At 39.7% G+C, this 14,640-nt stretch overlaps 1 protein-coding gene and 1 long non-coding RNA gene across 3 annotated transcripts; both read right to left on the bottom strand.

Annotated features, from left to right (window-relative positions):
- Positions 1-1,597: 1,597 nt before the first annotated feature.
- Positions 1,598-2,272, bottom strand: LOC309692244. The gene is made up of 4 exons (XR_014272259.1): positions 2,155-2,272; positions 1,997-2,069; positions 1,827-1,912; positions 1,598-1,699 (listed from the first exon to the last, which is right to left on the bottom strand). It is a non-coding gene; the product is annotated as an uncharacterized lncRNA (long non-coding RNA).
- A 944-nt stretch (positions 2,273-3,216) lies between these two features.
- On the bottom strand, positions 3,217-5,684 carry LOC309691962 (transcription factor Spi-C-like). 2 transcript variants are annotated; one of them, XM_082510044.1, is made up of 5 exons: positions 5,392-5,684; positions 5,176-5,263; positions 4,908-5,029; positions 4,724-4,826; positions 3,217-4,630 (listed from the first exon to the last, which is right to left on the bottom strand). In XM_082510044.1, the coding sequence occupies exons 1-5, from the start codon at positions 5,422-5,424 to the stop codon at positions 4,155-4,157; spliced, it is 822 nt and encodes a 273-aa protein (XP_082366170.1). In that variant the 5' UTR covers positions 5,425-5,684; the 3' UTR covers positions 3,217-4,154. The 2 variants fall into 2 exon arrangements, with proteins under 2 accessions (XP_082366170.1, XP_082366169.1); XM_082510043.1 differs by having other exon boundaries at positions 4,724-4,829; positions 5,392-5,682.
- Between the last annotated feature and the right edge of the window lie 8,956 nt (positions 5,685-14,640).

Below are 14,640 nucleotides of genomic sequence, written 5' to 3'. Positions count from 1 at the left end.
AAATTAACAATGGGTCAATTTTAAGTTCTGTCTTTATGAACTTTGTGACTCACAGTTGCACGTGCATTGCAAAAACACATAATTTGTGTCCATTTCTTTAGTTCAACCTACAAAAAATGCTTAAGATAACACAGTTTGACAAGCAAAAAAGGTGATTCCCAAAGAGCTTTCAGCCAAAAACTTGGCATGTCTCAGCATGCTATGTAGCAGGTGAAAATTATCTCAAAGTTATTTCTTTAAGAAATAGGAAAAAAATCCAGAAAAACCCTGATACAGGACCTGAAAGAGATATCTAGTCTTTCAGCTGATTCATTTAATATTTCCTGAAGCCGCATCAGAAACATGCAAATATTATGTGGACCTGTTCTTTATAAAATGTAAGCTTCAAATGTGTAATTAGGTGAATGGTGAGTGATTTCAGCTCTGTATGTGGCACATGGATCGTAAAACTTCCATGTTTATGTAAAAGTTTTCAAAAAAAATTTAAAAATGGAGGTGGTCCGGCAGAAAGTAAAAAGCCAAAACTTCATATGTATGTATACATTTTGTCTCAGCCCTGATAAAGTCTCTGGAAATTTGAATTAAAAACATTAATAAGCACATCTTTGCTTCAACACTCGCACCGTTCTTACCTCCATAAACCAGAATAATTGGGACATGATTGGGACATTTACTAATAAAAAAGTTTAAAAGTCAAACTCCATAATGATAGAAACAGTAAAATATTTCTTTATTCTTTTGATATTTACACCACAAGCCATCAATAGTCTGAGTAAAAATGGAAAAATGTAGGAAATGCAAGTTGAGATAAACAGAAAAAAAAGCACAGTTCACTTGACATGATGTGAGCTACAGAAAACCGAGCCTACATTACAAATCTCGATGACATTTCTGCAGCAACATCAGGGTGTCTCGGCTAAACTGATAGGTGAGCTTCTTCTTCACCTTGAAGATCTCTCCAGACCGGGCGTAGTTTCTTAGCGCCCTGGACATCTTCTGGTAGGTCATGAGTCTCTTGTTGCCTTTTCTCTGTCCCCACAGTGCAGCCACCTGATCCTTATTCCTGGAGGAAAAGCGGAAAACACCGGCGGCAGCTGGCACCCAGGACAAACAGTGGGCCATGTTTGGATTCTCCAGCATCTCAAAAAGGAAGTGAAAGAGTCGCACCCTTTTACCTGCAGCCATTATGCAAACAGTAAGTAGCCTGTATGATGAAGGTGGATTTAAAGAAAGACTTATCGAAAATCATGGCAGCTGTGCCAAAACAGTTACTACAGATTACAGTTAATCGTTTCCTCAATTGTCACATATTCCCAGAAAATCTCTTCAGTGATGGGATGCCATTTAGTGGAGAGGCTAAAGCTGTAAACAGTGTGATTATCTGATAGATATGTAAAAACAGCTATTGTGGTAAGCGATGCACGGCTCCATTGTTTTTTACGGTAAAGGGAAGGTCTCTTATTTGCTCTCTTGGTATTATTTCCCTCATACTGATAGCAACAGAGACAATAACAGTATCCAGTGACCAAAAAAAGCAGAACTCACCACTCCCCCTTGCTGCGGCTGGGTGTTTGGTTGATTTTCTTGTTGTCGTGAAGCTTGGCATTGGCCCACGCTCAGACAGTGTTGCTGTTGTGTTTTGGCCGAGTCCTGCTGGAGCATCTTGTGCAAGGAAAGGCTGGAGTGTAGGTTTGATGTTCTTCAATTAGGGAAAAAAGATGAAGAGAAGAAAAGAGAATCAACAGAATTTCCAATTGCAGAGTGCTTACCAGCCTTCAAATATGTGAGAGAAAACTAGTGCTAAAATACAAATTATTGATGCATACAGGTGGCTCATAGTATGCCCAGCAATGCTTGCATGTTTCGTCTGCAGGTACATTTCTTTCCTCCATAGCCGTCCAATGCACCTTGTCTGTCAGAAAAAGCAGAAAATTACTTAGAAGCTGTAGTCAAATAAAATCAGTGAATAATTAATAGATTTCCAGTTTCCACTTACCATTTTCTGCATTGTTTTGTCTGTGATACTCCTCGAGGAACTCTAATATAACCTCCAAATCAGACTGAGTCTCCTGGAAAAAACTCTGATAGATGTAAATAATATAAAACCAGCCTTGAATATGTCAGAATTGAAAAGATGTTGGAAGTTCTCTTTACCATCACTGATAAGGTTGAGTCGAATGCTGTACCGTCCTTGCAGAATGGGAGAATTACACACAACTGACACTGAGACACTCAAGTTCGGGGACTCTTATTATACCCCCCACGGGAGCGGGCTTTCTGCATACATAAAACCAAACGTTTTCTACCCTGGGCTCGCAGGAACAATGACCACCATCCCACAAAGCCCCCGACACAAGCACCAGTCAACCCATCAACAAAGCCTCCCAGCACTGACCACATCCTCCCCGCTGAACCAGATAAGACCTGGCCTGGAGGCAGCTTCTACACACAATGCTCTCGATTCAGGAAAACACACACTTGCTGACACATTTTTCCTCACAGGATGTGTCTTAATTTCATATTTTGTGTGCCTGTTGTAATATTTCACTGCATTGGAGACGGTGCCAAATCTTTCAACATGTTTTTAAAAAATATATTTTTGTACGATAATAGCAGCGTGTAGCTTTATTTTGAGTTTTTATTTTTTTTGGGAGAGATGTTGAATCATTGAAAGATGATATTTTCATATCAGCAAAACTGAACAATACTGAGAAAATGATTTAATTCTTACATTTTAAATTATTATATCTTAGTATTTATGGATAAAGATTAGTGCAACCATGAAATATATTTTCCACTTACTATTTACATGTACATAAAAATGATCATTAGAATTTTAAACATTATTACCTTTTTTTTTAATTAGTATATCAAACATGTTTGGTGGTAAATCTTGAATAATATAGTGGTGATATGATGGTAATTATGAAGGCTGTAAACTAATCAAATTAAAATATAGTTTGAAAAAATGTAACTAAATTCCAGGTTTTCATTTTTTGCTATATTAGAATTTAAAAAAAAAAGATTTTATATTTTCATGTTTTATTCTGTGACTTTGTCTGTAAAAAAAAAAAAAAAAAAAAAAAAAAAAAGTTTTACTTATTTACTTCAGGCTCTATACAGACCTTCAGTCAATCTTTCTTTTTAAAGAAACATTAACCAGCTACTGGTTCCTGTCAACATTAATTGAACTGAATTTGATTTAATTTACTCTGATTTATTTGGACATGTAAAAATGTTTACAACAGTGTTGTTGAATGCTTACAGTGACATAAAAACAATCCAAAAGGCAAAAGGAAAACTGGAGCATATTAAAGTAAAACAATATGCTAAATGCACGAGATCCACATAGGTTTAAAAAAAAAAGAAAAGAAAGGAAGAGTAAAAGAGGCACTACAGACGCTATCAGATTTGTAATCATGAATTTCAGTTCACTAATTGCTAAAAAAAATTTTTAATATTAGCAATAAAAGAAATACAAGTATACAAATTAAAATTTTAGTGACATCCTTGATTTTAACTGATGGCTTTGGATCATCCGTCATTTTAACTTTACCCCTTCTTTAAAAGTATGTGCCTGTATCATCCAACTAAAGTGTTGCTAAAGCAATACAGTTTAAATTTATTTTGTTATAAATTACAAAATGAGAATATTAAAGTCTTATTTACAAGTAATATACAGTGAAATCTCTTTCATATACTACTAAAAGCAACTTAAATAATGTACACAAACACTTCTAAATCACAGCATACAGAATCAATTTACAAAGTCTGTTACTTTTTCTGTCCCAAATTCTCAAATAATGACATGCTTTGAATAAATAGGGATCCAGAAAGAAAACCTCTAAGGAAAACCACTTTGATTTGGTTCTGTGAGGTTAATTTTACTCTTAACTTTTGTTGCTGCTGCCTTGAAGTCAATCTGGTAAGCAAACAGTATGCTAAATAATCCACACAGTACTGGTTGCAACTGCCAGAAAATGTGTATGTTGTTCAGTAAAGGTATTGAAATAAAAAAAAACAAAAGAAAAGAAAACAAAAAAACATTTTTATAGGTTTTTTGTAAATTAATACATTTTACAACCAGGATCCAGCATGTAACGAAAATATTTGAGTCTTTGAAAACTTTGACATCCTGAGAGCTCTCCGCCACCTCAGAGTTTGGTGTGTGAGGTGAAGCTTGCGGCCAGGTCGTAATCTTCGTGCGGCTGATAGTGAGCGTACCAGCTGTGCCAGTCTGCTGCCGCAGAGCCGCAGTAGCTCTGCTCGGACGGATTGTGCTGCTGGGTGTGGGCCTCCTCCTGTGGAGGGTGACGGGGCAGGTGCATGGGCACATGTGCAGAGCCGAGCCTGTGCAGGATGTCTGGGTTAAACTGGTAGGTGAGTTTGCGGCGTACTTTGATGATCTCCCCAGTACGGCTGTAGTTTCTCAGAGCTCTTGCCATTTTCTGATAGGTCATAGTCTTGCGGTTGCCCTTACGCTGGCCCCAGCACTCAGCCAGCTTCTCCTTGTTTTTGGAGATGAAGTGGAAGGTGCCGCTGCCGCTGTCCGTCCACTGGATTGAGTCGCCCATGTTGGGGTCATTCAGAGCCTCGTGCAGGTATTCATAAAGTCTGAGCTTCTTCCGACCTGAGGAGACGGACAACACCGTCGTTTCAGTTTTGATTGCACAAAAAAGTGTAACAACAACTAATTTTCAGGTGTTTTTAAAACACTGATCACCTTTGCCATTCCTTTGTGGTGGTAAGATGGAGTAAAAATGTGGGGATTCATTTTGCACTGAGTGACTCAACGCAACATCGGGTATGACCTGAGGCCAAGACTGCTGCTGTAAAAAACACATTTCATATAAATATCCAGATTTCTATAATCTCTGTTCTCAAACTTATCAATGCTTTACACTTACAGCCATGTCATTCCAGTCATAAACAGGAGTTGGGACTTCAGACTGGTGTGTGACGAGGCAACAGGAGATCTGACACTGCAGTGATTGGTGGTGACTTCCCAGATTCTCGTAATATGAATAATCTGAAAAGACAATTTCAACTTTAGTACATCAAAAATCATGTAAAACTTTAAGAATAAAGACTCAAATTGTGTTTTTTACCTCAGCACAAAGAACCCCTCCCCAAATAAAAACAATTCAATCAATCTAACAGATCCGTAAAGTTCACCTGAATCGTAGTATGAATTGTTCGAATGCTGCTGAATCACATCGATTGCATCCTGAAAGTGCTGATTGATGTCACTGTCCAAAGATGTCTGAAATACAAATCCGCCTCATTTTATACAAAATAATATAAAGAGGTAAAATAATAATAAAGCATGAAATGCATTTAATATTTATTTAAAAATCGAAACATTTGTAATTAGCATTTATTCTAACTCACCAATTTGTATGTGTTTCCCTCACTTGAGGCCATTTCTGTCCCTACCGGTGAGCGCTGCTACACTAGTGCAGGTGCACACTTTGGACAGGTATATATGTAGGAGACCTCCAATACCCGTTTGCCGTTCAGCCACATAATAGAAAGAGAGGCCGGTCAATTTAAATGTTTTAATGTACCGCACTTCTTCTTTTTTGGAAGCACAGACCAGATAGACTTCTAAGCATCACTTTCTCTCTCTCTCTCTAATCACGCAGATTACAATCTACCAAGAACAAAAACCTCTTTTATTGCGTGCTCCAACCAGGGATAACACCAATTCTCAGCCTTACCTAAGAATTTGCATACTGGGCGAGATGTCACTAACATATCTATAATCTGGGCTGTCCAGTTATTCACTTTTTGGAAGAATGAAATATGAGTCAGTGGAGCTGCAGGAAATTTTCCATTGTGGCTTTCGTCTTCTGCAGATAAATAAATTAGAATCTTCCTAAAAAGTTAGAAGATATTACAATAAATTCACAGAACACTAAAAGAACCAAAAAGTGGATTTTAACTTATCTTCCACTGTAACTTTTACATCCACTGTAGCGTCATTTTTCGATCATTTATTTAGCCAATTCAAAGTTTACTAATGCAACTTTAATCTGAAATTCTATCGCTACGCCGCACAAAAAGTGCAATCCTAGAATTTCCGATGCATTAAACAAAAAAAAATTAAGTTAAAATCAGAAAGAAAAGCACTAAAAACAGTCATTATTTTTTCTGTACAATAAACATGATCATTAAAGAGAAACAGCTGGCACGGTTTACAGTTATGTACTTATTAATAGAAGAAAACAAGCTTCATATTCAGGTGTACAAGGACTCTGTGTGGAGTTGAAGCCAAATAAAAAAGCCACAAGCATATAAATTTTCAATCGAGCAGAATGCTTTTAATGCAGCTTCAGATAAACGGGATTATAAAGGTTAATGGTTAATAATGCGATCACTGTCGAAGTAAGCCTGAGTCTTTTTCTTTCTTCTTTTTTCCGCACCACAGAGCTAACCCCCCTGTTCAAATAAACATTGGCTTTTTGAGAAGTTCTTTTTCACAGGCGTGGAGTTTTAAATATCAACTGACTAGTTCCTGAAGTTCCCCTTTCAGCTCAGTTAAAGTTTGCAGGCAGTCAGGCCTGAGTGCACAGCTGGAAACGTCATGGAAACAAAGATGTGGACCTGCAGAGATTATAACTTATGTTAGGGTTATGTTAGCTTCACTCAGATGATGTGATTTGCATTTTAATTCTAAGATGTTTTTACTCTTTAACACAGTTTTCCCCCAATAAAAAAACACTACCTTATTACAGTTAATTGTGTGTGTGTGTGTGTGTGTGTGTGTGTGTGTGTGTGAGAGAGTGAGTGAGAACAAGCATGCAAATGTCAGTGTGAGTGCGTGGTACATGTGTGTTTCCTGCCTGTGCAGCAGGCTGATAAAAACAAAGAACCACAAACCTTGTCCCCGCTCCCACTTTGTCTTTCCCTGCTTCCATTCAGGGTGAAACTCCATAAATTAAAGACCACAACCTGTCGGGGTGCAGCCAAGGCCTGACAGCTGTGTGCTGGTTGTGGCACTGTGTGGGACTGTGTGGGATGAGGAGCTTGCTCCATTAAGTTGCTCGTCTGGCTTTTTCATTAGTGGTATAGCCTGTATTATTATATCAACACTGGTATTTGGTCTTTCTTTATCACTAAAGAGGTCAGTTACTGCACTCACTAACAACAGGGAAGTAGCATGGGCTGCTTTTTGAAACCATGGTGGCTATTGTGTTACTCTCATTTTACCCTAGTCTGATTCGTCCACTATTTCCGTGATTGCCCTCTCCAGGGTTGCTAATAACTGCAGTAGTAGATGGTCTGGACTAAAATTGCTGAACACATCCCCCAGAGAACAATGTGGAACACTTTTGTTGGTCTCTTGATGTTTTTTTAAATCGTCTGATCATAAGATCAAAACTGTCTATTGTTATGCTTAAATACATGCAAATGATGCTGGCATGTTATCATGCTGAACCATAAACAGTTTAAACAATAGATGTACCTACAGCACTGTGCGAATCTCTTCAGCTAACTCTCATTTCTCTGCATATTTTTTCCAAGGAGTCAGACTTTCTTTTAAGGTTTTTACACCTAACTGAAAAAACCTTAGCAAAGAACTAATTTTAAAATGTATCTTTAGGCACTTTGTTACCAGCAGTTTGCTGTGAATCTGCGAGGAATTCTAGATGCAACACAGGTTGACAGGCTTAAAATATTTTCTGTGTGTCAATAAGGTGATTCTCAAAGAGCCATTAGCTAAACACTTGCCATATCTCATCATCATGTATCCTTAAAAAATGTGAAAAAACAAAACTTGTGTCCGCGCTGTAACATTTGTTTTTGCATTTGAAGAAAAGCGCTGACACGGGGCCTGAGAGATGGATCTGACCTTTCAGCTGATCCATCTACAAAATAAGGTCTGTAAAACAAGGTGGAAGCTCTGTCATGGTTTGGGAATGCAACATAATCTGGAAAGCCTCTGTTTAGCAACAGCTTCATATTTCAAAATGACAATGATCCCAAATACGCTGCCATTGCAGTAAAGTCTCATTCACGGATTGGCCTCCTCAGAGTCCAGATCCCAATATTATTAATGCAGTGTGGGATCATCCTGACAGAGAATAGAACAAAAGGCAGCCAACATCCAAAGAAGAGCTTTGAATATCCTTCAAGAAGCCTGGAGAACAGTTCCTGAAGGCTACTTAAAGAAATCAAAAGAAAGCTCACTAAGAGAGTTCAAGCTGTGTTGAACTCTGTTAGGCAAAGGCGGTCACACCTTGTGTTAATTTTCCAGCTGGTTAGAATTGTAAAAATTCTGTTATTCCACATATGACTGCACACTTCATTAACTTCCTAAAACCCAAACTCTTCCACGGCATGCATTTTTAATTTCTCTTTGATATTTGGGCTGATTGGGACCCGATGAACGTAAAAACAAAGAATTACCAGATTTTTTTCTTTTTACCTGATTTTTTTGTTTCTAAGAAAAATGAGAGCCACATATTCGTTTAAAATTTCGATAGACCAGTAGCAGTGTAATGTACTCATAAGTGGATATCAGGCCCTTGTAGAGCAAAATGGAGTATTTTGGTCTAAATAACCCAAAATGTGATGTCTACAAATGTGGACGCCAGGTCCTAGGAGGTTAAATCACTGCAGAGTACTGCAAACGCCAGTGTTAGAAGTAAGTTCTCCAGACTGTCCATTAAGCCAAAACACAGCACCTTCTCTATATAGTCATCTGCCAGGTATCATCATTATTATTATCAATATTTCTTAGTCTATATTCTGCCTGTAGTCTTTTACATTGTTTTCTTGCGTTCTTTATCAACTAGTCAGTTATATCCATATATAGCATTTGTTCTTGTTTTATACTTGTGCATATATGCTGTTATGCTTTGTTCCATACATTTGTATATTTAGATTGTTATTCATGAGAATTGTGAGATACTAATATGGTGCTAATGACACAATAATACTTAAATAATTGTTCTTCTTTTACTCGTTACAGATTAATCTGTGTGCATTTTTAATGTTCCCTTTATATTGTGAATTCTTCTAGCTTCAGTAATCCTGAAAATTTGCAACAATTTAAATATTTATTCCACTACTCTCTGTTCTTTCTCAAATAGCTAAAAGCGCTCCACCACAATCTTTTCTGTTCTGTTCTACAGAACAAAATCACTCCACAGTGACAGTGTAAGCAACAGCTTACCTGTGTAAATGAAAGAAAGAAAAAATATTTATTATATACTAAACTGAACAAAGTGTTTCAGTTTTATGATGCAAACCTTTTTCTTAATGTGATACCAGTTTTGTAGATATTTTGCTCCCATTTTAGGATGTTCAGAAATCTTCTATCAGATCAAAATGTTTTATCATGTATTTATCGTTGTGCAATTGTAGTTAACGGTGGATGTTATTGTTGTGTTGCCTGTGTTTTTGGATGGAAGAGTGTGAAAGACATACAAAGGCAGGGAGAGGGAGATGGAGGTTCGATTGTGAAGGTGTTGCAGTATGTTTTTAGGCAGAGCAGAGCTAGGCTGCAGCGGTATCTCTCCAAACAAAGAAGCACTTTCCTTCCCCTTCTCAATTCAATAGCTGCGTGCATGTCTGCACCAGTGTGGGAACGGCAGGTTAACCACAACACAGTCAGTACCATTGTTCTTCTTTATTTACTGGCACTCCATGAAAATCAAGAAGTGGTAAAGCCAGGCATGCATAATTATACTATTAGACTGAAAGCTGCTGTGACCGCAGAGTTGTAATTATTATCTATGCACTGCGATCATGTTTGTATAATGGGTGACACATTAGCAGAGAGACAAAGCTCGTTCTGAGACTTTTAGTGTTTTAGTGTTAAAGTTTAAACAGGGTTCATGTTTTTTTTCTTTTTGTTTGTTTTTTGACAGGCACCTTTACCTTTTCGCTCATTATGGTTTAGATAAAACTCTTTAAGACTTAATATCATGTGGATTCTACATGGGTAAGCACAAAACATCACACTTCTATACTGACAGTCTGTCCTTTGAATTAATGTGGAATAAAATGTCATAAATAAACGTAAATATCTACTCCTCAAATGAAGCTGGTATTTGTGTCGTGGCTTATTTTCTAAAGGTCTGCATCGGTGCGAACAGGCCAGCAGACGGCAGAATAGAGCAGTAAATTAAATACATAAGGAGAACTGGAAAACTTCTAACTCTCTTTTTGTTTGTTGATCCAGCACTCAAGAGGTTTAATGTTTTAAACGTGATAGATATGCTCTTTGAGGGTCAAAAGATCAAAACTGGGATAAAATTATAAATATTATATTTTATTGCTGTACATACATACATACACTCTTTTCTGAGGTTTCTAGTATTTCTCAACCTTCTCGTGTTCCTCCTTCTTGTCATTCAGAACCGCTACATCTATCACTATCACAGACTGCAAAAGTCTTGAGGAGCCCCGCTTTTCTTTATAGTTCATTTCCATCTAACTTGTATTTTTTAAGTGGCCTTGAGTTCTTCAGGTTTTCTGAAAATCTTTGGACACTGGTTGTTTTCTCATTCATTCATTTTCCATCCAGTCCTTGTACGTGACTATTTTCAGACATTGTTTTTTGTTTTTTGTTTGTTAAGCAACTTAACACTAACTTAACACTAACATATAACTCTAACTAAAGGGATGAACCTTTAGATATATATATATATATATATATATATATATATATATATATATATATATATATATATATATATATATATATATATATATATATATATATATATATATGTATATATATATATATATATATATATGTGTATGTGTATGTATGTATATATGTATGTGTATGTATGTATATATATATGTGTATGTATGTATATATATATGTGTATGTATGTATATATATATGTGTATATATATATGTGTATATATATATATATATGTGTATATATATATATATATGTGTATATGTATATATATATATATATATATATATATGTGTATATGTGTGTGTTATGGAATGCCCTTTAGGAAAATATTATATATATATTCCAACCAAAGTCTGAATATATAGTATGAAACTTGAATATATAGTATGAAACTTGAATATATAGAATGATCTTTTGAATAAGATGGCGCCGGTGAGGTCGGCTGCCGTCACGACTGCTCCGACCACTTTTTCTTTGTCTTTGTTTTTTAAGTTAGTTTTCAGCGTTTCTAAATCGGCAAAATCATCACCATTGGGTACATTAGGTATGACAGTGACACTCTTGTTTCTATTGGTATACAATGTACTCACAATTCGAAGTTTTTAACTCCGGATCCGAGCTGGCCGAGTGAGATCTCGAGGGAGAACAAAGGGAAGCGGCGGCGGCCTAGAGGGAAGCGAGCCGGCGTCAGGAACAGGCTGAGAGCTCGTGCACACCGCACACTTCTGCCTAGCATCCTGCTCGCCAACGTCCAGTCACTGGAGAACAAGCTTGACGACCTCAGGGCCAGGATAAAGTTCCAGAGAGACATTCGGGACTGCAATCTCCTCTGCTTCACCGAAACATGGCTGAACCCAGCGGTGCCGGACCACGCCATCCAGCCGGCCGAGTTCTTCTCGGTTCACCGCATGGACAGGACACGGGACTCGGGGAAGTCAAGGGGAGGCGGCGTGTGTTTAATGGTGAACAACAACTGGTGCAACAGTGCGAACGTTGTTCCTCTCACACGCTCCTGCACACCAAATCTGGAACTAATGTCCATCATGTGTCGTCCTTTTTATCTACCTCGGGAATTTACATCGGTCATTGTAAGTGCCGTTTATATTCCACCACAAGCGGACACGGTCACCGCCTTATGCGAGCTGCATGAGGCACTCACACAGCACCAGACACAACACCGGGACGCTGCGCTTATTGTGACGGGGGACTTTAATAGCGCCAACCTCAAACGCGCAGCGCCGAACTTTTATCAACACATCACCTGCCCCACCAGGGGTGAAAGGACACTGGACCACTGCTACACTACGGTCAAGGACGGCTACAAGGCACAATCCCGCCCCCCGTTTGGCAAATCTGATCACGCCGCCATCTTCCTCATGCCAAAATACAAACAAAGGCTGAAACAGGAAGTTCCGGTTCAGAGGAAGGTCGCGCGCTGGACGGATCAATCGGTGGCCGCGTTACAGGACGCACTCGATGACGCAGACTGGGGCATGTTCAGAAACAGCTCCGACGATGACGTCAACGTGTTTACGGAAGCGGTTGTGGGATTCATCGGGAAACTAGCGGATGATACCGTGGAGACAAAGACTATCACAACGTTTCCCAACCAGAAGCCGTGGGTGGATAAAACCATCCGCGACGCTCTGAGATCCCGCACCGCTGCCTACAACACGGGACTCATGACGGGGGACATGGACCCGTACAAAGCCGTATAACGTGCGGAGGGCGGTGAAAGAGGCGAAGCAGCGCTACGGGAGGAAACTAGAGTCACAACTCCAACAGAGTGACTCTAGGAGCCTGTGGCGGGGACTAAGGACAATAACGGACTATAAAGCACCAACAACCGGTATGACGAACGCGGCCGTGACTTTGGCAGACGAGCTGAACACTTTCTATGCTCACTTCGAGGCTGCAGCTAAGGTCTCCAACAATGCTAGTGTTAGCGGCGCTAACGGCTGCAGACAGGAAGATACTGCCAGCACCGGAAACGTGCTCGTCATCTCTGAGCATGAAGTAAGGAGAGCCTTCAAGAGAGTGAACACCAGGAAAGCAGCAGGACCAGACGGCATCCCAGGTCGTATCCTAAGAGACTGCGCATACCAGCTAGCTCCTGTGTTCACTGAGATATTCAACATCTCTTTATCTCAGTCGGTGATCCCCACATGCTTCAAAGAGTCCATCATTGTTCCTGTCCCGAAGAAACCCCACCCTGCTTCTCTCAATGACTATCGCCCTGTAGCCCTCACCTCAGTAGTGATGAAGTGCTTTGAACGCCTGGTCAGAGACTTCATCATTTCTTCACTACCAGACACACTGGACCCACTACAGTTCGCTTACCGTCCAAATCGTTCCACAGACGATGCCATCTCTCATCTCCTCCACACATCACTCACTCACTTGGACACTAGAAGGGGGAATTATGTTAAAATGCTCTTCATAGACTACAGCTCTGCATTTAACACCATAATTCCCTCCACACTCACCACCAAGCTGGAGCATCTGGGACTCAGCTCATCTATGTGTCAGTGGATCTCCAACTTCCTAACTGGCAGACCACAGGCAGTAAGGATGGGCGGACATGTCTCAGCCTCCACCACTCTCAGCACTGGAGCCCCCCAGGGGTGTGTTCTGAGCCCCCTGCTGTACTCTTTGTACACATATGACTGTGTGGCCACTACCAGCTCCACCACCATCATCAAGTTTGCTGACGACACCGTCGTGGTGGGCCTGATCTCTGATAACAACGAGACGGCCTACCTGAAGGAGATTAGGAATCTAGAGAACTGGTGCCAGAGGAACAACCTCCTTCTAAACGTCAGTAAGACAAAGGAGCTGATAGTGGACGTCAGCACTAAGCAGGAGAGGAACTACCAGACCCCCGTCATCAACGAGTGCCCAGTGGAGAGAGTGGACAGCTTCAAATACCTCGGAGTTCACATCACGCAGGACCTGTCATGGTCCTGTCACATCAACACCGTGGTGAAAAAGGCCCGACAGCGTCTCTACCACCTCAGACGCTTGAGAGACTTCCAACTGCCCTCCAAGGTGCTCAGGAACTTTTACTCGTGCACCATAGAGCGCATCCTGGCGGGAAACATCTTAACCTGGTTCGGGAACAGCACCATGCAGGACAGACGAGCTCTACAGAGGGTTGTGCGGTCAGCTGAGCGCACCATCCGCTCCGAGCTCCCTGACCTGCACTCAATCTACAGCAGGCGGTGCTGGACCAAGGCCAGGAAGATCGTGAAGGACCTCAGCCATCCCAACAATGGACTGTTCTCTCTGTTGAGGTCAGGAAAGCGATTCCGCTCCCTGAAGACCAACACAGAGAGACTGAGGAGGAGCTTCTTCCCGCAGGCGATACGGTCTCTCAATCACACCACCACACAGTACTGACCCACACATATGGTTCTTACACACACACTGGACTTTCTGGACATTGTTTTTGCACAACACTGGTCACTATATTCTTCATTTCCAGTTAATACTTGTACAGCTGCTGTTATTGTGTATATATTTATTTATATTTAGATTTCCTCATACATTCTTATATAGTTCTATATTGTGTATTGTGTATTTTGTTGTACAGTTATTTTATTTTCAACTTTAATTTATATATTTTATCTTATTCTTCCCAGTTAAATTTACCCTTCATTCTAATTTGTGTTGTACAGTTATTTCATTTTTAACCTTACAGTTTTTCTCAAATGTTAAAACACAAAAGCCAATCCTGTAACCCAAATGACCAGTAGTCTAAACACATTTACTAAATGTAGCCACCATATTCCAGTACCATAAACACATGTCACATGAAGACACAATTCACAAAACACAACCCTCTGTACTCATAAATCTAAACACATTTTTCCTTGCTAAAACACATGTTGCAAAACAACTCTGCTCATATCCTCAAATGAAAGCCCATGTGATGCAAAATGCTTGCCACAGTCACCAATCTTTGAACACAGGGAAC

This window comes from Aulonocara stuartgranti, assembly GCF_965226115.1.
Source record: "Aulonocara stuartgranti genome assembly, chromosome: 17".
In the NCBI taxonomy this organism is placed as follows: Eukaryota; Metazoa; Chordata; class Actinopteri; order Cichliformes; family Cichlidae; genus Aulonocara; species Aulonocara stuartgranti.
The sequence above is the reverse complement of the archived record's forward strand: the minus strand, read 5'-3'. Positions and strand labels throughout refer to the sequence as shown.

What these genes read in the sequence shown, in the direction of transcription:
- LOC309691962 (XM_082510043.1), bottom strand. Translation starts at nt 5,424, where the DNA reads ATGGCCTCAAGTGAGGGAAACACATACAAATTG. An exon ending in CAATTCATACTACGATTCAG is followed by an intron (nt 5,030 to 5,175) that starts GTGAACTTTACG and finishes TTGTCTTTTCAG; the next exon opens with ATTATTCATATTACGAGAAT. An exon ending in ACCACAAAGGAATGGCAAAG is followed by an intron (nt 4,631 to 4,723) that starts GTGATCAGTGTT and finishes CCGTCTCCTCAG; the next exon opens with GTCGGAAGAAGCTCAGACTT.